The 24,837-nt window shown below is 39.3% G+C and overlaps 1 protein-coding gene and 1 long non-coding RNA gene across 3 annotated transcripts in view; one reads left to right on the forward strand and one right to left on the reverse strand.

The window, feature by feature from the left end:
* SMARCAD1 (SWI/SNF-related, matrix-associated actin-dependent regulator of chromatin, subfamily a, containing DEAD/H box 1) overlaps positions 1-18,798 on the reverse strand; it is a 77,286-nt gene extending 58,488 nt beyond the window's left edge. Inside the window, exons 1-3 of one of the 2 annotated variants that reach the window (XM_047798568.1) lie at positions 18,682-18,798; positions 17,829-18,067; positions 1,543-1,720 (exon numbers count right to left, since the gene is read on the reverse strand). In XM_047798568.1, coding sequence (XP_047654524.1) covers positions 1,543-1,720; positions 17,829-18,018 — 368 coding nt within the window. In that variant the 5' untranslated portion in view covers positions 18,019-18,067; positions 18,682-18,798. Of the gene's footprint in view, positions 1-1,542; positions 1,721-17,828; positions 18,068-18,346; positions 18,590-18,681 lie in introns of those variants that run through there. The other variant, XM_047798569.1, reaches the window with a different exon arrangement.
* Positions 18,681-24,837, forward strand: part of LOC125137657 (uncharacterized) — a 226,940-nt gene continuing 220,783 nt past the window's right edge. The window contains exon 1 of the long non-coding RNA XR_007137468.1: positions 18,681-18,942. This is a non-coding gene — a long non-coding RNA (uncharacterized LOC125137657). The remainder of the gene's footprint in view (positions 18,943-24,837) is intronic.

Raw genomic sequence — 24,837 nt, forward strand, 5'->3', positions numbered from 1 at the left:
AAGTCCTTCAACCAAGAGATTTTCTCTCTTCTAGCTGTATTAGTGTCTCTTAGTGATTTCATCTAATCATGTGCCTTTATCTATCTACATTCCCACAACTCACAAATTTAGATATAGAACCTAGCCTTCTCTCCAGAACCCAAATGTCACAAATCCAATTGCCCACCTGACATGTCCGTTTAGATGTCTTCTCAATCACAGAATGTCCAAGACTGAACTGCTGATCTTTCCCTCACAAGGCACTCCCCCACCACACTCTAGTTGATATTCCTCATCTCCACTAGTGTTAACTCCATCTTTCCAGTTGCTCAGGCCAAATATTTTAGGATCATCATTGACTCCTTTCTCTCCCATTTCATTTGAAGTCCATCAATAAATCCTCTCTGTTTTACTTCCAGAGTATACCCAGAGTCTAACCACTTCTTATCACTCTTAGCATGGTGGTCTAAGCTTCCAACATTTTGCCTCGGTTAATACAACAGTTTTCATGCTTCTACTACTACTCCCTACAGTCTCAAAGATTTTAAACACATAAGTCAGATCATTTTACTTCTCTGCTCTATATACTCTATTAGCTTTCCCATCTCATTCAGAATAAAAGCCAAACAGCCTATGGGCTTAACGTGAAAATCCCTTTCTTTACTTTATCCCTCATCTTGTGACCTCATGTCCTTCACTCTGCATCCTTAGCCCCCACTGCTGCCACTTTCCTCAAAAACAATAGGCATAATACCACTTCAGGGTCATTAAATAAAACTATTTCCAATGTCCCTTCCACTATATCCACATGGTTCTTTCCTACTTTCTCCCACCTTTGCTCAAGCATCATCATCTCACCAGAGCCTTTGCCAACCATGCTCTTTAGAAACCATGCCCTTATCCTGATCTCAAACTTTGTATTTCCCTTCCCTTTTGTCCATAATATTTATTATCTGACATACTGCATTTTGCTTGTTTTGGTTTTTTGGCCTTGCCCATGGCATGTGGAAGTTCCCAAGCCATGGACTGAACCCGTGCGACATCAGGGACACAACATCGGATCCCTAACGTGCTGCATCACAAGAAAACTCCTGACATACCACATTTTTAATTTTTAATCTTTCTACCTAACTATAATACAAGCTCTGTGCTAGCCCATAGCATGTATTCCAAAAACTTTAAAATGATTTGACTCTAGGACTCAAGAATAAATCATAAAGTAGTTATGGATGTTCAAAGATACTTGGTAAAATGATTTTCTTATCTATGGAGGACTAAAAACTAAGTATCTGCTCTCACTAAACATTTTACTGAAAATCAGTTATCCGGAAACACACACAAACACAGAGTACCTCTCTACATCTTAGAGAAAAATAACCAAGCTATTTTTAAAATAACCAGTTAGAAATTTTAACATAGCCAGTTAAAAAATAACCGGTTAGAGAAAAATAACCAAGGTGCAAAAAGGGGGGGAGTCATCAAAAATTTTCAATTTAAAGTAATTTTTTTTTCTCAAGAAACATCTTACACATGCAAATACAACGAATCTGTTAAGTTACTTACACTATAATTACTGTATCTTTGTTGAATTTTTTCTCTTGAACTGTACTGGAACAATTTGGAGAAATAATATCTTCACTATCAGAAGACAAATCAATATACTGTATTCCTCTTTGATTCTTGAAATATGATATACCTGCTTTTCTTTCATTTTCTGGCATTTCAGGAACACTAGAATCTTCTGCAAAAAAAGGGGGGGAAATGCATTTTGAGCAATTTGAAAATAAAACAAATGTTTTTGATAATTACAATGATGTGCTAAAATTTTTCAGCTTCATTCACTGTTTACACCCTAAAACCAAAAATTCCTCCCACTTTTTAAAGAAAAAATTAGGATTTCCCGTTGTGGCTTTGCGGGTTACAAACTTAACTAGTATCCATGAGGATGTGGGTTTGATCCCGGGCCTCAATCAGTGGGTTAAGGATCTGGCGTTGCTGTGGCTGTGTAGGCCAGCAGCTGTGGCTCTGATTCGACCCCTAGCCTGGGAACTTCCATGTGCCACAGGTTTGGCCGTAAAAAAAAATAAATAAATAAATAAAGAAAGAAAAATAAAATAAAGAAAGAAAAAATTAATAGTCCTCCAGGATTGACATTAAATGATTTTTCAGTTCACTGGTTACTTAGACCTTAGTGGACTTTTAGTGCACAGAACAGACGTTTGTATTTTACATGTAAATATATTTAAAATTTTTTAGTTTTATGGCCACACCCTTGGCACATGGAAGTTCCTGGGTCAGGGAATGAATCTGAGCTGCAGCTTCAATCTATACCACAGCTCCACAGCTGCAGCAATACCACACCCTTTAACCCACTACACTGGGTTGGGAATCAAATCCATGCCTCTGCAGAGAACTGAGATTCTGCAATCATATTCTTAACCCACTACATCACAGTGGGAACTCCCGTATTTTATATTTTAACCCTTTTCTCTCTATGCTTTTGTTTCCTAGTATCCAGGTTTTGGCTAAGAAAACATGGACACACCACAGCCCAAAACACTTGAATTTCCATCCCTTCTCTTAGCCAAGTCACTTAATCTAAGTCTCAGTGTCCTCACTTGTGAAACAGAGATGTTAATAATCGCAGGGCTAATGTGTACATAAAATCAGATGATATATATTAAGTACTTAGTTCAGTAATTAGCACTAGCCAGTACCAACAAACATTAGCTTTTTTGCAAATGTTAGCATTAAGAGCCAAATTAGGTACCCTCCAAAATCCCTATGTTTAAGTTCTAACTCCCAGTGCCTCAGAATGTAAATGTTTAGAAAAAAATCCTTCACAGAGGTGACTAAGTTAAGATGAGGCCATTAGGTCAGTGATCTAATCCAATATGACCTATGTCCTTCTAAGAGAAAAATACCAAAGATGTACATGCGTGGAGGAAAGGCGAAGTGCGCATACAGTGAGAAGACGGCCACCTGCAAGCCAGGGAGAAAGGCCTTAGATGAAACCAAGCCTGCCATCACCCTGATCTTGGATTTCTAGACTCCGGATATGGGGGAAAATAAATGTCTGCTGTTTGAGCCACCCAGTTAGTGGTATTTTGTTATGGCAGACCTATAGAACAAATAAAGTTGACACTATATGTCTATCCAAACCAAGTGAGTATATTCTACCAAGGTCTCCTCTTTCCAAGGGTTGAATTACAAGATTATTCTACCTTATACATTTGAAGAGAAAACAGATTTAAGGAATTCATATTAAAGTAGAAGTAGTCAATGCCTTAGTTTAGTGAGTTGTTACTTAGTAACTGTAGAGTTTGGAAGGATAGGTTCCAGGACCTTCCTGCTTCCCTCCGCCCCCTGCCCAATAACAAAATTGGCAGATGTTCAAGACCTTTATATAAAATGGCCCTATACTCGCATATAACCTATACACACAGCTAGATTACTTATAATACCTAATACAAGTAAATTCTAGGTAAACAGTTGTAAATACAAATGAGAAAGTTATGTAAGTAATGCAGCTGTGACAAATTCAAGTTTTTCTATTTGGAGCTTCCTCGAATTTATTTTTTTCTGAATCTTTTCCATCACAGGTGGTTGAATCTATAGATGAGGGAATTTACAGATAAGAGAACCAGTTGTATATTTTAAAAAGCAATGGCCATGAATCTTTAGTTCAAAGGTGCTGATTTAAAAAACAATAGCTAGGAGTTCCCGTTGTGGCTCAGCAGTAATGAACCTAATTTCCACGGGGATATGGGTTTGTTCCCTGGCCTCACTCAATGGGTTAATAGTCTGGTGTTGCTGTGGCTGTGGTGTAGGCAAGAAGCTATAGGTCTGATTTGACCCCCAGTCTGGGAACTTCCATATGCCGTGGGTGAGGCCCTAAAAAGATAACAAACAAACAAAACTAAGAGCTACCATTAACTATTGTTCAGCATCAAGTAAGTCCATAAGGGAAACCCAAACATTTTTAACACTGACAATAACCCTGAGAGCCCATTTTATCACTAATTTTTTCTTTTTTTTTGGTCTTTTGTCTTTTTAGGGCCACGCCCAAGGCATATGGAGCTTCCCAGGCTAGGGGTCTAATAGGATCTGTAGCCTCTGGCCAAAGCCAGAGCCACAGCAACGCCAGATCCAAGCCTCTTCTGCAACCTACACCACAGCTCACGGTAATGCCGGATCCTTAACCCACTGAGTGAGGCCAAGGATCGAACCCAAAACCTCATGGCTCCTTGTCGGATTCACAACAGGAACTCCTAGATCACCATCTTATAAAATAAAGTTTAGGGAGTTCCCGTCGTGGCACAGTGGTTAACGAATCCGACTAGGAACCATGAGGTTGCGGGTTCGGTCCCTGCCCTTGCTCAGTGGGTTAACCATCCGGCGTTGCCGTGAGCTGTGGTGTAGGTTGCAGATGCGGCTCGGATGCTGCGTTGCTGTGGCTCTGGCGTAGGCTGGCAGCTACAGTTCCAATTAAACCCCTAGCTTGGGAACTTCCACATGCCGCGGGAGCGGCCCAAGAAATGGCAAAAAAAATTAATAAATAAATAAATTAATTAAATTAAATAAGGTTTAGAGAAAGCAACTTGTCCAAAGTCATATAGCACAAACTAGCATATCTAAAATTCAAGCCCAAAAGTCTAAACCCTAACATCCTAAAACTCTTGGTCTCCCTCCATTAACTGTCCCAAAACAATAGCAATCATTATTATAAGGCTCGTGAGGCATATCTGTAAATAACATTAACCAAGGCTTACATAATCAATTGCCTGGAAGACACTAAAAAAAACATCTTTTTACGTCCTGCAATGAAGTCTTCGCAACATTATCGAAGAGCAAATCACAAAAGTGTTACAAAAGAATAATTTTATAAGTGTTGAGTATGCTTTGGGTGAAAAACTTTGCTTTAGAACTAATTACAGCTATGTTAATTGTCATATATATGGAGATGTTTACAAATTCTGTTATGCAATGTAATAAAATTATAGTCCACTTAATGTAAAATAAGGATAAAAGTACTATCAACTCTGCTTTTACGTAGTGTTCCTGATATACCACAAGTAACACATAAAACTAAAAATTCAGATGTTTACCGTATCAAAAATTTGACCTAAACATAATGCCTATCACTTGAACAATTTAACAATAGTGTCCTGCTTTCCTATAAGGCCATTCCATAATGATTTGGACTGTTGACACTTTTTAAAAAAGCCTCTTTAATCAAAATGATGAATGATTTTTTCCAAACTGACACTTAAATGTCTTACTGTTTGGTGGGGGAGGGCCTCAAAATTCTTAAGAGAACTAGAGTTTTTTAAACTTGATTATATATTCATTTTTCTTTGATTTTTTTCCCCCTTATCATATACAGATTACAGTACAAAACATATGGTGAGGACACACCAATTTTTAAAACTCATGTTTAATATGCATAGTCAACAAGACAGAAAAAAAATAAAGGAAAAGTCAGGCTTACTCTCCTTCATGTACTTAATTACCTAGTGCTTTTATTGGATATGTAAGACATACCATCAAAATATATGCATTAAACATTTATACTGCACTGAACCAAACAGCATCCTCAATAGCCTGAATGGCAAGTGACGAAAAGAGGAAGTGGTTTGATAATACAGGGGAAGGTTATAATATAATAGCATTTTTCAAACTCAGGACCTCTTTCATTCCTAAAAAATGAGGACCCAAAAGAGTTTTTGCTTATGCTGGTTTTATCTATGATATTTACCAAATTAGAAAATAGAAACTAAGGAAAATTTTAAACATTAAACAAACTATTTACACATTAACATAAATAATATAGTTTTACGAAAACTGTATCTCCTTCGCTCTTTATACTCTCAAATTCAGTGAGAAGAGTGGCACTATTTTACATCTGTGAAAATCTCTGGTTTAACAGAAACTGCAAGATTCTCTTAACTGTGCAATTCATCTATTGTAGCACACTATTTTTGTTTAGGTTTATGAAGAAAATTGTGGCTCACCACAGTTACATAATTAGGGAATGTAGGAATATTTTCATAGCCTTTCTACATTACTGTCAATATTCTTTGATACTAAACCGGTGGCAATGCTGCATTCCCTAATCCACCGTGCCAGATCGGGGATTGAACCTATGTCCCAGAGCTCCCAAGATTCTGCTGATCCCATTTCGCCACAGCAGGAATTCCCAAACAAGCAATTTAAGCAACAGCACAGAGGAGACAGAAAGGAAGCCAAAAAGAAAAATATAAAAATGACGCAAAGAATGGTGAAAAGTATAAACAATTATAAAGACATTAGCAATTACTTAATTCTGACATTTGGTAAATGCCTTCTGTATTTAAGGCACTGTACCAGGAGGCGAGGGGATAGTAAAGAAAAAAAAAAAAAAAAAGGCAAGCTATACCTCAACTTGCCCTAAAGAAACTAATAATAAGAGCTAGGTAGCCATGTACATAAGTAGCTATGTTCTGAGTCATAACTGTGCCATGAGAAGAATAAACAACACGTTAAAAGAACATGCGGGAAAACAGACTGTCCTTTCATTTCAAAACAATAAAAAAGCCTATGTTTTAGAGATAGAAGATGATATTTTCTCATTACCAAAAGCAATGAGAACCTACATCACTGCCATTTGCAAGAGTCCAAGTTCTAGGGAGTAATTCCAAATGAAATTCCCCATTAGTGGTATGCAAAAGAGGAGACAATCTTATACTCCAAAACCTTCCAATATGCTTTTCCTATTTTCCTAAGTTTACCATGAAACGAGAAAAGCATTTAAACCTGTCTCTGATTCTACCTTTATAAGTGGTCCAAGATTAAGGACCACTCAAAAACAAAAAAATCACTTCTAGGACATTGAGTTCACACAGAAGAGTCTAAATCAATTAGATAATCCATAAATAAAGGTGATCTAAAGTATAATGAAAACCCATAAACCTTTGTATCTGTCCTGAGAACTTATGTAAGTGTGCCATTTTTTATGCCCCAATTATATTGCTCTACACGGTTCAATTCCCTCACATGGCAACTGATGTTCAAGGCAGTGAGTTCCTTTGAATACCTAGTAAAACATGTCATATACTTGCTCCTTTGAAGGATTTATTACCAAAATAATAGATTATAAAATCTGGACAGTCTTTAATTTGAATGCCATAGTAGATAAGAAAGTATCTTTAGCATCTTAGAAAAATCAAACTACTTCAGAAAAAAGCTCCACAAAAAGACAAAGAAAACACTGCGTACAACACTAAAGAGTAGTTTCTAACACATTACTCTAAGATAAAATGAGAAAATACAAACATTTCAAGTTTAGGACAAAGAAAAGGATAAAATAGATAGAAAAAAAAAGTAAAGGAAAAGAAAGCCATGTTAGTAACATTGGACAAGGCCAAAGTGTTAAATCTCAGAGGTCTTTTTTTTGTGTGTGTGTGTCTTTTTAGGGCCGCACCCATGGCATATGAAGTTCCCAGGCTGGGGTCAAAATCAGAGCTACAGCTGCCAGCTTATACCACAGGCACAGCCATGCCAGTCTATTCCTATTTCTTTTTTTTTCTTTTTCTTTTTTTGTCTTTTAGGGCCGCACCCACGGACAGCATGTGGAGGTTCCCAGGCTAGGGGTCAAACCAGGACTATAGCCAATGGCCTACACCACAGCCACAGCAACTTGGGATCCAAGCCGCATCTGTGACCTACACCACAGCTCATGGCAATGCCAGAGCCTTAACCCACTGATTGAGGTCAGGGATTGAACCTGCGTCCTCATGGATGCTAGCTGGGTATGTTAACAGCTGAGCTATGACAGGAACTCTTAAGAAATTGATTGTATGAGATATTTGTGATCCAGTTTTAAAAAAAATTATATAAATAAGGAAACTCATCATTATTTGACATATAAATTAAATCTATACTTAGACTATGTCTTTTTCAAGTACTCTTGGAACTTATACAGAAATTGTGTAGTAGGCCAAAAATAAAATCTTAGTAAATTCACCAAAGAAATACTACAGATCACATTCTCTGGTTACAAGAAGTGAAATTAGAAATAAACATTGAGGAAGTTCCTGTTGTGGTGCAGCAGAAATGAATCCGACTAGCAACTATGAGTTTGCGGGTTAAATCTCTGGCCTTGCTCAGTGGGTTAAGGATCTAGCGTTGCCATGAGCTAGATCACTGTGGTGTAGGTCACAGACACGGCTAGGATTCCAAGTGGCTGTGGTGTAGGCTGGCAGTTGTAGCTCCGATTGGACCCCTAGCCTGGGAACCACCATATGCCATGGGTGCAGACCTAAAAAGCAAAACAAACAAACAAATAAATAAATATTAATAAAAACATTGAAGCAAAATTGCAATCACTTGGAAATTAAAAAAAAAAAGAAAAACAAGTGCCAATGCTTTAAACTTTCAGCTCAAAGAGAAAGAAAAAACAAAAACAAATCAAAAACTATAATACAAGCATACCTTGTTTTACTGAACTTTGTAGATATTGTGTGTAAGAACTTCCATAGCTAGAAAGGAGAAGTCAATGCCTGGCTTCAAAGGACAGGCTGACTCTCTCGTTATGGGCTAACACGGTGGGTGACTTGAAGTTGAAGCCAATGCTAATTTATCAGTCCCCAAATCCTAGGACCCTTAAGAAAGAACTATGCTAAATCTGCTCTGCCTGTGCTCTATAAATGGAATGAGCCTGGATGAGAGCACATCTGTTCATAATATGGTTTACTGAATTTTTTAATTTATTTTTTTATGGCCACACCCACAGCATATGGAAGTTTCTGGGCCAGGATAGAACCTGTGCCACAGCAGCAACCCAAGCGACAGCAGTGATAATGTTGGATCCTTAACATGCTGTGCCACAAGGGAACTCTGGGAACTCTAATTTACTATGTTAAACCCAAATCTGTTGAGACCTACTGCTTGGAAAAGGATTCCTTTCAAAATACAGCTGCTCACTGACAATGCACCTGGTCACTTGAGAGCTCTAATGGAGATGTACAACGAGACTCATGTTGTCTGCATGCTTACTAACACAACATCCATTCTGAGCCCATGGATCAAGGAGTACTTTTGACTTTCAAGTTCTATTATTTGAGAAATACTTTTCTTATTTTTCATTTTTCATAAGGCTAAAGCTGCCAGAGATAGTGATTCCTCTGATGAATTTGGGCAAAGTCAACTGAAAACCTTCTGGAAAGGATTCACCATTCTAGATGCCATTAAGAACATTCATTAGAAGTGGTCAAAATACCAACATTAACAAGAGTGTGAAAGAAGATGACCTCAATCCTAACGAATGACTTTGAGGCGTTCAAGACTTCAATGGAAAAATGAACTGCAGATGGGGCAGAAACAACAGAGATCTAGAATTAGGAGTGGAGTTGGAAGATGTGGACTGAAGTGCTGCAATCTCATGATAAAACTTCAAGGGATGAGGAGTTGCTACTTATGGAGGAGCAAAGAAAGGAGTTTCCTGAGATGAAATCTACTCCTAGTGAGGATACTGTGAAGACTGCTGAAATGACAACAAAGGATTTAGAATACTACATAAACTTAGTTGATGAAGCAGTGACAGATGAGAGGATGGATTCCAATTTTGAAAGTTCTGCTGAAACGTTATCAAATAGCGTCGTAAGCTACAGAGAAGCCACTTTTGAGAGGAAGAATCATTTGATGCAGCAAACTTCCCCGTTGTCTTATTTTAAAAACCTTAATTCTCAGCAAGCACCATCCTGATCAGTCATCAGCCATCAACATCAAGGCCAGATCCTCTACCAGCAAAAAAATGACAATTCACTGAAGGCTCACACAATGGCTAGCATTTTTTAGCAAATGCTTTTTAATTAAAGTATGAACAATTTTTTTTTTGTCTTTTTGCCTTTTCTAGGGCCGCTCCCGCAGCATATGCAGGTTCCCAGGCTAGGGGTCTAATTGGAGCTGCAGCCACCGGCCTACACCAGAGCCACAGCAATGCAGGATCTGAGCCGAGTCTGTGACCGACACCACAGCTCACAGCAACACCGGATCCTTAACCCACTGAGCAAGGCCAGGGATTGAACTTGCAACCTCATGGTTCCTAGTCGGATTCGTTAACCACTGCACCATGACGGGAACTCCTAAAGTATGAACAATTTTTAAGACACAATGTGGAGTTCCCGTTGTGACTGAGAGGTAAAAAACCTGACTAGTATCCGTGAGGATGTGGGTTCAAGCTCTGGCCTTGCTCAGCAGGTTAAGGATCCGGGGTTGCCGTGAGCTGTGGTATAGGTCACAGACTCAGCTTGGATCTGGCGTTGCTGTGTAAGCTGGCAGCTCCTATTTGACCCCAACCTGGGAATTCCCATATGCCATGGGTGTGGCCCCCAAAATAAAATAAAATAAAATCCATAACGCTACTGCAGACTTAATAGACTATAATTTAATATAAATATAACTTTTATTGGAGTTCCCATTGTAGCGCAGTGGTTATCAAATCCAACTAGGCACCACGAGGTTTCGGGTTCGATCCCTGGCCTTGCTCAGTGTGTTAAGGATCTGGCGTTGCTGTGAGCTGTGGTGTAGGTTGCAGAAGCGGCTCGGATCCCATGTTGTTGTGGCTCTGGCATAGGCCAGTGGCTACAGCTCTGATTAGACCCCTAGCCTGGGAAACGCCATATGCCGAGGGAGCTGCCCAAGAAATGGCAAAAAGACCAAACAAACAAACAAACATAACTTTTACATGTACTGGAAAAACAAAAAACTCAGGTGACTTACTTTATTGATACTTTATGGTGGTGGTCTGGAACTGAACCCACAATATCTCTGTAATGATTACACTTCATACATAGGAAAGGATTTGTCAATAAATGGTTCTGGGATAAGTGACTCATAAATGAGAAACAATGAATGGAGAAGAAAACAGTATCATACTTTAAGCCTTCATAACAAAATAAATTCCATATGAGAGTTAAGGTTAAACAACAACACAAACTCATATCCACTAGTTAGGCTATTTAAAAAAAAAAAAAACAATAACAAGTATTCACAAGGATATGGAAACAAGTTGGAACCACTGTGCACTGCTGGTGGGAATGTAAAAATGTCTTCTGGTGCAGCTATGGAAAATATATGGTGGTGTACTTTACAATCTAGCAATTCCATTTCTGGGTATATACCCAAAAGAACTGAAAGCAGGGAGCCGAAGAGATATTGTACACTTATGTTCACAGCACCACTGTTCACAAGAGCCATAAAGTGGAAACAACCCAAGTGTCATCTGTGAAGGAATAATAAAGAAAATGTAGGTCTACATACAATGAAATATCTTTCAGCCTTAAAAAGAAATGCTGGGAGTTCCCATCGTGGCCCAGTGGTTAACAAATCTGACTAGGAACCATGAGGTTGCAGGATGAATCCCTGGCCTTGCTCAGTGGGTTTAGGACCTGGAGCTGCCGTGAGCTGTGCTGTAGGTTGCAGACATGGCTCGGATCCTGAGTTGCTGTGGCTGTGGCACAGGCTGGCAGCTAGAGCTCCGACTGGACCCCTAGCCTGGAAACCTCCGTATGCTGTGGGTGCGGCCCTAGAAAAGACAGAAAGATGAAAAAAAAGAAAAAAAGAAATTCTGATACACATTACAATGGGGATGAATCCTGAAGACACTAGGCAAAGTGAAGTAAGCCAGTTACAAAAAGACAGATCCTGCTTAATCTCATGACGCACCAGGTTAAGTATTCAACATTGAACAGCAACCTGGGTCGCTACTATGTCATGGGTTCAATCCCTGGTCTAGGAACTTCCACATGCTGTAGGTGCAGCCAAAAACAAAACAAAATAGAAAAACCCCCAAAACGAATCCTGTATGATTCCATTTTTATAATGTACCTAGAGTAGTTAAGATCATAGAGACAGAAAGTACAGGATGACTGCTAGAAGTAGGGGATGGGAACAGAGGAAGTAATCATTAAGAGTAAAGAAGGAGTTCCCGTTGTGGCTCAGCAGTAACGAAACCAACTAGTATGTGTGAGGATTTGGGTTTGATCCCTGGCCTCGCTCAGCGGGTTAAAGGATCCAGTGTTGCCGTGATCTGTGGTGTAGGTCGCAGACATGGCTCAGATCCCACGATGCTGTGGCTGTGGTATAGGCCAGTGGCTACAGCTCCAATTCAAGCCCCAGCCTGGGAACCTCCATGCATTGCAGGCGTGGCCCTTAGAAAAAAAGCGGGGGGGGGGGGGGGGGTACGGGTACTGAGTATCACCCTGACGATTACAGAATCGTGATGCTAAAACGATACATCCAGCCTCATCACTCAAATCATTCACATCTTTATCTATTTAACTGTTTGCAAGGACTTAAGAGAACATCTAGGCAAAGGAAGTGAAGTTCAAAAACACTGATATCTTAAGATCATACAGTCTGTAAGTGGCAGAGCAGTGCTCTCTAGAAATCCTTTTGATAACTATATAATTTTTTTCCTCTCACTTATTAACAATGTTTACTTTCAACATGACAACCACATTGAACTGGCAGCCACTTTAGAAGATGGAATCTATTTCATCAAGCAAAGAGATTCAAATATACACTAAAATTTTCTCCCATTCCAACCTAAAAATAATCTATGAACCCATCTATTTTTCTTTTTCTCTTTCATTCCCCCTCCCATGGGTAAAATGTATCTTTATTCCTTTTCTTTTTTTTGGTCACCCCATGGCATATGGAGTTCCTGAGGCCAGAGATGAGATCCAAGCAACTACATTGCAGCTGTGGGCAACGCTAGATCCTTTAACCTACTGCGCCAGGCCAGGGATTGAACCTGCAGGTCATGGTGCTGCAGAGAAAGACACTGACAATCCTGTTGTACCACAGCAGGAATTCCTCTTTACTCCTTTTCTAAGTTAGAGTCCAGCTATTCTCATACTCCCATTCCCTTGATAACTCTTCAGATAACCCCCGCTTTATCCTTTTCCTCTCTGCTAGCTTCTTCCCACTGGCCAACAAATATGCTTAATTTCAACCTTCCTCAAACATCTTTTCTTGACATTGCTTCCCCATCAACCTGTTCTCTCTTTCACTTCTTGGAAGAACAGTCTTCGTCTTCTTATGAAATTGCTAAAGGTCAATGGGAACTTAAATTTCCACGGAAAGTGGTCTCTAACCAGTTCCCCTTCAACTTGGCTTCGCTGCAATATTTGATACTGTTCACTATATACCAGTATAGAAACTCTTTCTTTAGCTTCCAGGGTACTGTTATTTTCTGTGACTATTCTGGTCATCCTTTACATCTTGCATTGGTTTTCCTTCCTCTGTGGATCACTAACATTGATGCTTCTTATTAGATACCTTGCCTAGGACATATTTTGATAACTACCACAGGATGACTCTGAACTTCAATGTTCACCCCCCCACTAGACCTTGCTACTGAAATAGGAGAGGTGACTCAAATTCAACATGTTTTGGTAACCCTAATCGTACTGCCTAATCCAGTTGATAGCATCAGTCATTTAGCTGACCAAGCAAGGAACATCTGAGTTACCTTTAAATCCTCCATATTTAACTAATCATCAAATATCATCGAGTTCCCGTCGTGGCTCAGTGGTTAACGAACCCGGCTAGGAACCATGAGGTTGCGGGTTCGATCCCTGGCCTTGCTCAGTGGGTTAAGGATCCGGTGTTGCTGTGAGCTGTGGTGTAGGTCACAGATGCGGCTTGGATCCCACGCTGCTGTGGCTGTGGTGTAGGCCAGTGGCTATAGCTCCGATTGGACCCCTAGCCTGGGAATCTCCATATGCCACGGGAGCGGCCCTAGAAAAGGCAAAAAGACAAAATAAATAAATAAATAAAATTATGTCCAAAGTGCGTATTACCTAATCATCATCCAATACTCCTTCTTTCAACACATAATTGCTGAGGACATTATATAACCAGTCACTGTTTGGGTCAGTGGGGATGGATAGGTGAACAAGGTGTTTGCCCTCACAGATCTTACAGTCTGATAAGAGAGACATGATGTATAATGTTAGGCTAGGTAGTGATAAATACTATATAGAAAAATACAGTAGAGTAAAAGTGGGAGGGTGCTACTTCATAGAGTGGTTAAGAAAAGGCCTTTTAAAAAAAATAATACTTCACTAAGCACTAATGAAACAAAGCCAAGTCATATGCAGATATCACAGAAGTGTCTTGGAGACAGATGGAAGAGCAAATGGGAAGACTGAATGATGTCTGGCATATACAAGGAACAGTGTGTCTATGCCACAGTAACTGAAGGAGAGTGCTAGGAAATAAAATCTTAACTCACATTAGGTAAAATAACAGGATTAGCTGAAAAAGATTATAGGTAATTCTAACCATACCCAATTGCTGTCCTAGAAGCTGACTTAGATCCCAAAACTACTGTAAATAAACAACATCCCACATAATAACTAAGTTACCAGTTGATGGCAAAGATCAATATTCATATCCCACTGATGATTTTCTCAATGTCAATATCCAATCTGAACTTATTTATATATTTACTCATTTATTTTTCTTTTTTGGCTGCACCCACAGCATGTGGAAATTCCAAGCCAGGAATCAAATCCATGCTATAGCAGTGACAACACCATATCCTTAACCTGCTGAGCCACGAGAAAAATTCCAATCTGATCTTAAACCAACTTCACTGTCTCATCCTCTCCAAAGGCCCAAGGCCCAAAGCTCAATCAATTCAGCATCCCCCTTCCCCAGGATAAGTTAAAGGGCTTCTCTGCTAAATTGAAGGCAGGACCTTTCACCTCATTTGAATTTTTAAAGGTATGCTCAAGGTCTTTCAGTGGGTACTTTATACCTATTCTGATGTATAGAACTACCCTTCCCCAAACCAACTACTTAAACTAAAATGCTTAGCATTCATTTTCTCTCATTCTTACCAAGGATCTAATAGGAATTTTGCCCTTTCTAACTTTGAAACCACTCATGTCTTTATTCTCTACTTGTACATCTTTCTTCTCTACTTGTACTGCCATCATTGGCCTGGATTTTAAGTCCTTCCTAAACAATTTCCCTCCTTTCAAATCCTACCCTCTTAACAATGCACAGTTCTCATGACTGCTAGATTGTTTTTTTGTTGTTGTTGTTGTTGTTGTTGCTATTTCTTGGGCCGCTCCCGGGGCATATGGAGGTTCCCAGGCTAGGGGTTGAATCGGAGCTGTAGCCACCGGCCTACGCCAGAGCCACAGCAACGCGGGATCCAAGCCGCGTCTGCAACCTACACCACAGCTCACGGCAACGCCGGATCGTTAACCCACTGAGCAAGGGCAGGGACTGAACCCGCAACCTCATGGTTCCTAGTCGGATTCGTTAACCACTGTGCCACGACGGGAACTCCAGGTTGTTTTCATAAAACAAGTTTCTTTCATCATTCTTCTCTTCTAGTCGTTAATGGATTCCTAGTACATACAGTGGAAGTCTACACTTTCCCTTAGATTTCAAGATTCTCAAAAATGCACAGTATTGGAGTTCCCATCGTGACGCAGCGGAAACAAATCCAACTAGGAACCATGAGGTTGCGGTTTCGATCCCTTGCCTCGCTTAGTGGGGGTTAAGGATCCGGTATTGCCAGGAGTTGTGGTGTAGGCTGCAGACACGGCTCAGATCCCACGATGCTGTGGCTCTTGGTGTGATTAGATTAGACCCCTAGCTTGGGAACCTCCATATGCCTCGGCTGTGGCCCTAAAAAGACAAAAAGACCGAAAATTAAAAAAAAAAAATTAAAAAAAATGCACAGTATCAATTAATGTTAATCTTTACTGAAAACAAAGCTGTCTATTCCTAGTAGGACACTATTCCTAGAACAAACCTGATTTTCATATTTCCCAAGGGTCATCAAGACTGACCATGTGATTCCTAAAGGCAAGCCCAGTTTCCAAGAATTTATGTATGAGAAGTCCCCATAAAGAGAAAAGGTGTGAACTCTCCTTTGACCGAAAAATAAATAAATAAATAAAACTGAGAAACATCTTCTGATTAAAAAAGGCAATTAAGAATTTCATATTACTAATATTAATAACTAAAACATTTCATTGAATTCCAGTTTAAAAAGTACTTTTATTTTAGAGGTGAAAAAACTGTGGATCTCAGATAATCGAAGTGATTTGTCCAATGTCCCATTTAACCAAAATGAAGAGGCAGAGGCTTCGAAAGACTCAAAATTCCATGTCTACACCCAGGTCTTCCATGCCCCAACTACATAAGAAACAGATTAAACTATTTACTGTTAAAATATTCAAGTACTTGGATGTTTAGACATTATCTACAGCATGTTATCCAAATCAAATATCTGTTAAAAGAATGCACACAGGGATGTATTTCCAGTGCTTTGAATTCACTCCAGTGGTTTGAATTCAGATAAGTTCAAAACTCTTTAGATAAACCTTTTAAAATTCAATTTCTAGGTTCCACTTAATAATCATTCTACCATGTTCCAGTTACACTAAAATACTTTAAAATGTCATTTTAAAAGTAACTTCTGGGATTCTGTTGTTACGTTTCAGTAAAAGAGCAACAAATAAAATGTGGATATCAAGGCTGATGTTATATATTACCAATATTGGCATGGTGATAGTAATTTAAAAGCTGCTTGTGAAATACTAAGTTTTGCATTTTAAAAAAGGTATTACTGAAACACATTAAAACTTCTAATATCCCTTTCACCCTTTATAAGAAATTGTATAATGTAAATGATTAAAAGTTTACACTCAGGAATCAGATATTAATGCCTGTTATCTGAGTTCTGATTTATCAAATTCCTAACAACTTAACCTTCTTTGGTCTCAATCCTGCAAAATATGGGTAATGATATTTTGTAGGGTTACTGTGTCAATTAAATGATACAAAGTGAGGCACTCCATCTGCACTACACCTGAAACATAGTAAGACTTCAAACATATTCTTTTAGTTAAAAAAATTATTTTTTTTTTTTTGCTTTTTAGGGCCACATCTGCAGCATAGGGAAGTTCCCAGGTGAGGGGTGGAATCTGAGCTGCAGATGCCGGCCTACACCATAACCACAGCAACTCCAGATCCAAGCCACATGGGATCTACACCATAGCTCATGGCAACGCCAAATCCTTAACTCATTGAACAAGGCCAAGGATCCAACCCATGTCCTCATGGATAACAGTCAGGTTTGTTACAGCTGAGCCATAATGGGAACTCCTCCCAGTCAGGTTCTTAACCCACTGAGCCACAGTGGGAACTCTGCAAATAACTGTTTAAAGAATATAGATTAAAATGGGAAAGCTATTTTTTTGCTTTCTCTCAAATTCTATTGTCTCATGACTATTTGCTGGCACCATGAAGAATTCTCATCATTCATTTGCACTTTGGAGATCTCCAGGAAGTCAAGTGATTGGCAAAATCTGAATGTGATTTGTTCTTCATTTGTTCGTAGAGGTTGTCTTCTGGCACCATGAATAAAGTCTAGCTCATAGTAGGTGATCAACATTTTTTGGAGGAATACTGGAATGAATGTAAAAGTCTGGCAATAACAGTTTCAAAGTCCAGCGCAGGACTGGATCACCTAATTGTTTTTCCAGTAGCAACCATTCTGACCTAAATTCTATTTTCGCTTCCAATACTTGGCCATATTCTAAGAACTGATATACAAATGAAACAACTATGGATGGATAATCAGTTGGAAGTATATGGTACCTAAGGTCTGTAAAGCTGTATTTAAAAGGGCATGGTGAAGGACACTGCATCAGTATGAATGACATCAAGAACAAAAATTAGAATCTCTTCTGCCTTTCTTCTTTAAAAAAAACAAAAAACAAAAGCAAAACACTCTATCTCTTGCTGCTACATCAATTTGCAACGTTGTAACTCACCTGTTTTTTCAGTTACATCTGAATCAGGGGTGCCTGCCCTGCTAACTTCCCCTTCAGCATTCTCCTCTTCAGCACTAAGAGAAATCGGTGAAGAAGGGCCAGGCCGGGAGGGTTGAGGGGTTGCTTCGGGCGCTTCCTCAATCTTATTCCTTTTCTCAAAGCGAAAGCGGTCCAGGTTGAAAAGATTCATATTGGTAGAAACCACTACCTCGTGGGGTTGGGCGCTTTAAATGAACTATCTGCAGGGAGAAAATAAAAAAAGAGAAAAAAAGAGGCCATGAAAACAATACAAAATACAAAGCCACAGCAGGTCATTCCCAAGGCAATTAAGAGCCCGCAAACATGCCAGTGGCTCAGAATGACTATTATGGCTGCGACTCATTGTTAGGCCACAACAAACAGAAGGTGGACAAGGGTTATCGTTTAAAATTTTTCCATTGCTTTTTTTACTCCCCTTCGCTGCCCACCCCCCTCCGCCCCTCCTTCCACAAGCTGACCCTCGTGCAACCTCCTCTTACCCCAGCACGCGCAGGCACGTTCCCCACGCTAACCCCCCTGCGGGCAGCGCGCCCGCCCACAGTGAGAGGCTCCCTGCACTACGGTGCTCCCTGCCTCCAGAGAAGACGTGCCAGGGCCGGTGCCTCGACACTGCGGGGACACAAAGGGGCCAAAGGAGGGGAGCGGCGGAGGCCGTGCTGGCGGGCACCCGCCCGGAAGTTGACGCGGCGCGATCCCAGCTGAGAGGAAGCTGATAGGATCAAGAACGCACAGGGAAGGTTGGGTAGTGGAGAGTGTGCTGCCGCATCTCTTTTAATGCTCGCTCGCTTGCTATCTTTCTTCCCTTAGTACTTACGCTTTTGCAGTCGCGGTGCGAGGTAACAAAGGTTGAAATGAAAAAAATAATTCCTGGCGTGGAGCGACGGTAGCCGGGCTGGGACCTTCTAAAGCAGCAGGGAGAAGCCCAATGAGCGCGTAGTGATGACGCAACACGCATCCTAGACTTTTCTCTTCGACGACGACGTGAAAGAGGAAAATGTCTAGGCGCGCGCTGTTGCTATGGTAACTCGCACCCGCCTCTTTGCCTTGGAAGGGCGTTTGTGGCCTGTTTCTCCAGGTTAGCCAGAAAGTTGTTAAATAGAACAATAATAAATAGCACAATGGCAACAGGTAGCATAATAAGAATATTTACTATAATATTTGATAAGTTATAATTTATAATATTTACATAATATGTGGACAGTAAAACATCGTTGTTGTAATTGTTTTACGTATAATCTCAACCCTTACCAGAAGCCGTTTCTTTTCTTTTTTCTTTTCTTTTCCTCTCTTTTAACAAAATGAGGAAAGCGAGGCCAGCAGATTTTAAGTAGTTTATTAGAAAGGAGGAAAACCCGAGTATGTTGACCTTAAAAGCATATAAACTGCCTCCCACCGTTGGCTGGGGTGTTCCTACAGTGGAGTATGACAATTAATTCACTTATCTTGATGCAAATATTAACTTAAGGATATTTATACTCTTTGTTCTAGCATTAGATGAAACACGTAATTTTCTGAGTCGTAATTTGGTCCTCTTGTTGGCATTTCCTTTAAAGAAAAATTACTTCAAGTCATTACCCTGTTACATTGTTCAGTGTAAACTTGAATTAGCACTCTGTTCTCTTTTTTTTCCCCTTTTTCCTTCTAGGGCCGCACCCGCGGCATATGGAGGTTCCCAGGCTGGGGGTGGAATTGGAGCTGCAGCTTCTGGCCTACACCACAGCCCACAGCAATGTGGATTGGAGCAGGGCCTGCCGCCTACGCCACAGCTCATGGCAACCCGATCCTTAACGCACTGAGTGAGGCCAGGAAGTTTTCCTGGATACTAGTTCACTGGTTCCACCGCTGAGCCACAAGGGAACTCTTGGCACTCTGTTTGCTAAATCAGTGTTTTGAATTGTTTAACATGAACCCCCTTATAAAATTGTCTGGACCCATAAAATGTAGGCTCGATGACTGAATAATTGAGATTTCCATTGTGCCTATCTTTGATATCCCATGAAATGCCCTGGATTTATGCATACGTGTTAAAAGATATCATCAAAGGCTACATCAGCTTGTAAATAGTAAATTATTTTTGGCAATGAAAAATGTTTGCTTTAAGATATATTCTCTCGGAGTACGCATCGTGGCGCGGAGGAAATGAATCCGACTAGGAACCATGAGATTGTGGGTTCAATCCCTGGCCTCCCTCAGTGAGTTAAGGATCCGGCATTGCCATGAGCTGTGGTGTAGGTCAAAGACGCGGCTCAGATCTGGTGTTGTTGTGGCTATGCCTGTGGCCAGCAGCTGTAGCTCTGCTTCGACCCCTAGCCTGGGAACCTCCATATGTCATGGGTGCAGTCCTAAAAAGCAAAAAGCAAAAAAAAAAGATGTAGTCCCTTAGCAACTTTCAAATATGCAATACAGCATTATTAGGTGTAGTCACCATCCTGTACATGGAATGGAATAAAAAGAATATTTGCTTCATATTCAACTAGATCTTATACTGAAAATGGATTCTGTTAACTTAGTGACTTTGGGAAAATTATGTATAACATCTCTAAGTCTCAGTTTCCTCACCTTTCCTCATCTTTTCAACAGTCTCATTGATTAGATGATACTGTTGACCTTTTAGGGCAATTTTCTGCAGCAGTACTAACCCCTTAACATTTTGTACAGCTGAGACCAGCGTGAAAATGGAAACTTACATACCATATATCTCAATATCTACACATTAAAAATACGACTAAAAAATATAAAATTAAAATATGTTTTATCATCCTAATTTGAAAATGACCTGGAAAGCCAGGCTGAGTTTAGACTTCCTATGTGTCAGACTGAAAGTTGGTTGGCACATATATCCTTCCTTCCCCATGTCACTTCCTCCCACTTAGTAACTTTGCATGGTCTTCTAACTATATTTGTCAGAGTTTCCACTATGGTGCAATGGGATTGAAGGTGTCTCTGCAGCAGCAGGGACTTGGGTTTTATCCCCAGCCCGGTGCAGTGGGTTAAGTATCTGGTATTGCTGCAGCTGTGGCATAGGTTGCAGCTCTGGCTGGGATTTGACCCCTGGCCCAAGAACTCCATATGCTGCAGGGTGGCCAAAAATGGGGGAAAAAAAGAAAAGGCCTAAAATACATTTGTCTGTGTCCAAATTTCTTTTTTCTTTTTTTGTCTTTTTGCCATTTCTTGGGCCGCTCCCGCAGCATGTGGAGGTTCCCAGGCTAGAGGTCTAATCAGAGCTGTAGCCACCCGCCTACGCCAGAGCCACAGCAACGTGAGATCCAAGCCGAGTCTGCAAACTACACCACAGCTCATGGCAACGCTGGATCCTTAACCCACTGAGCAAGGCCAGGGATTGAATCCGCAACTTCATGGTTCCTAGTCGGATTCATTAACCACTGAGCCACAACGGGAACTCCCAAATTTCCTTTTTTTTTTTAATAAGAACACATCCTATTGGATTAGAGCCCATTTAATGTCCATATTTTAACTTAACTACCTGTCTAAAGGGCCTATATCCAAGTGCAGTCATATTCTGAGATACTGGGGATTAGAATTTTAACATACAGATTTGGGGGGGGGGTAGGGAGGACACATAATGCTCATAACAGGGGCAAGAGAGTGCAAAGGTTCTGTTTGGATTCTGAAATCTTCTGGAATGATAGCAACAATTGGGGCTGAAAACCAGTCTTCTAATTTTACTTCCTTCCGACCCTAAATATGGTCATTTCCGAAGTTCAGTCCTTGGTCTTCTATCTTATTCTGCTCCTTCCCAGAGTGGACTGCTGGTGACTAAATATATTTGTCAAATCTTACTCAACTATAGACTTAAAAGGAGTTAATCTGACTGTTCATCAAGTATAACTCAGTTATAAATGTAGCAATTTTTTAAAAAATTGACAATAAACATTTACTTATTGATATGGAAGAAAAATTTGAAAACCACCTTCTCCCCTAGAATACACAAAAAAAGACAAAGGGATCAAATCAATATGATTTAAAGAAGTGATAAGTATAGGAGTCAGAAGACTGAGAAATAATCTTTGATTAATGTATCAAATCAAAGAATACACACAATGGAATCAATAATGAAAAATATAATAGAAGTTCTGTTATAAGTTCAGGAGTTCTCATTAGTCTGCAAGTGAAAGAGCATTCAAGACTGCAGCAATTAAAAGGGACTATCTGCTAAAAATATCTTAGGATTTGATTTTTTGTTTTTTAGGGCCACACCCGTGGCATACGGAAGTTCCCAGGCTAGGAGTCGAATCAAAGCTACAGGTGGTGGTCTACACCCACAGCCACAGCAGTGCTAGATCTGCAACCTACACCACAGCTCATGGCAATGCCAGATCTTTAACCCATTGATCAAGGCCAGGGATCAAACCTTCATCCTCATGAATAGTCAGTATAGTTAATCGCTGAGCCACAAAGGGAATTTTTTTTTTTTAATTTCAAGAATTTTCAAGGTAATTTCAAAAATTACCTTTCTGAAGAAAAAAATCTGCAGCCTACGAAGAGACAAAAAAGCCAGTCAAAAGCTTGTTAATTGAACTAAATAAATGCCTGAAGGTAATGATGCAATATCTCTAGAGATTTGGAGGGAAAGAAATGGGATTCATTAATTTTCTAGATCATATGTATATATAGTTCATTTATGCAAGAACAATATTTTTAAATTTTTGTTTCTTGGTAATATTATCTTCCTTAAAATATTCCTAAAGACATAAATCCAGTTGACAGGGTAAAAAAATGGAGATTTCAAGATTGGAGAATTCGTGGTATAAAAGTATTCTGTTGAGAATGAAACGGTTAGAACTTAATAATTACAAGTATGGTCTACTAGTCAACTTTTGTTTCATAACCACTTCAAAATTTTAGTTACAGAAAACAATAAGCTTGATTAGTTAGTGTGGCTCAATGTCAGGCTATGATGACTATCTGCACATAGTACATAGTAAATATTTTTTGAGTTTTAAGTGAATAATATTAATAACTGGACAAAATGTCTAAGCATACAGATAACCAGTAATATTTTTTTTTGCTTTTTTTGGAGGGGGGGCACACCTACAACATATAGAATTTCCAAGGCTAGGGATCAAATTGGAGCTGCAGCTGCCAGCCTGCACCATAGCCACAGCAATGTGGGATCCAAGCTGCATCTGCAAACTATACCACAGCTTAACAACACTGTATCCCTAACCCACTGAGCAAGGCCAGGAATCGAACCTGCATCCTCATGGAATCTAGTCAGATTCTTAATCTGCTGAGCTGCAGCAGGAACTCTCCAGAAATAAATTTTTAAAATAAGCTGTGTATCTTCAAAATGATACATGCTATGGAAGAACAACATAAACCAGAATTTACAAATCTCAGGAAAGAGGTGACATACCTCAAGAAAGGAAAAGAAGAGAAAAAAAAAACCTCCTAGAAATGAAGATTAAACTGAATGTAACAGATAGATAAAAAATGGATAATATCTTAAGAGAAAGAGCAAGTGAATAGAATTAAAAAATTAAAGAAATAGAAAGGTAAATATATTTCAGGAAAAAATATTGAAGATAAGCAAAGAAGATCCAACATAATTATAAGTGAAATCCCTACAGAAGGACTCCAAAGTAAAGATGTAGAAGAAATAACAAAAGAACTGTAATTTAAAAAAATTTCCTGAAAATTATAAGAATTTGAAACTATGTATTGAAAGAAATCATTACCTGAGAATATTAGCCCAGATGGCCAACACCAGTACATATTCTAGTAAAATTTAAACTTTAAAGAAAAAAAATGTTAAATGCCTTGGATATTTAGACAAAAGCAAGCAAGTGATTTATAAGGAAAAGACAGTATTATTAACATGACTTTTAGCAAGTCTTTATGCCAGAAAAAAATAAAGTATTGTGTTTAGGATGCTCAAGGAAAAAATATGTTATCCAAGAATTTTATATTCAGTAAGAGTGCCTTTCAAATATAAAGGCACAGATAAACTATCAACATCATGCAAGAACTCCGTGAATATTGTTCTCTTGAGCACTCCTGAAGAATCTTTTAGAGAATGAGATTCATAAAACTGAAATGTCTAGAGACAATGATGTGAAAACAGATATTCAGCACTAACTATATAGTTATTTGTAGAGCAAAGACAACATGAAGTTTCAAAGATGAAGAGAATAGTATTTAATGGCTGTTTGATCTGTCAATGCATACCTTTTAAAATGGGAAGAGAATGGTGGGAACATATGAAAAAATATTTTTTAGCTTCTTTTTTTTTGTCTGTGCCTGCACCATGTGGGAATTTTTAGGTCAGGGATTGAACTCGTGCCATAGCAACAACCCAAGCTACTGCAGTGACAATGCCTTATCCTTAACCCACTACACTACAAGGGAACTCTGGTTTCTTAGTAATTTTATTGTAGTTAAGTATATTAGTATTAGGTGGTTATGTGTGTATTGTTGGATAAAGCAAATGAATAATTCTGTCATTTCCTATTTCTTTGAGAACCAGAGTCCTCAAGTTGAAGAAAGGAGATACAGATATGACAGAGAGGTTAGCATGTAAATCCTAGAGTGCACAATGGTCCTTTATTTGAACTGAAAGTATCTATAGGAACTTATGAGGTTTGATATACATCATCTGTGATTAGTCCAACATATATCCCTATCTCCAAGATGTGGTCTTAAAATATTATCTACCACTAAAGGAAACCAGGACTTTTTAGAAAAAGGTCAGATTCCAGTTTGGGGTAGGAATTGTACAGAATGAGTCTGGAATGTGTTTATATAACAAAAAGCCAGAAGATTATCAAAGACCACTAACATGTCAAAAAGATTCAGAAGTCAACTTTAAGAGGCTTCTACTGTGGGCCAAGGAATGAACTTTGAACTTCAATAAGATTAAAATTGCAATTGTTTGAAAGCCATATACTGTTTAAATTTATGAGTTTTTTTTCTGATACATTTTTAAAAAACTGTCTTTATTTATTTATTC

The sequence above is a fragment of the Phacochoerus africanus genome, chromosome 10, assembly GCF_016906955.1.
Source record: "Phacochoerus africanus isolate WHEZ1 chromosome 10, ROS_Pafr_v1, whole genome shotgun sequence".
Taxonomy (NCBI): domain Eukaryota; kingdom Metazoa; phylum Chordata; class Mammalia; order Artiodactyla; family Suidae; genus Phacochoerus; species Phacochoerus africanus.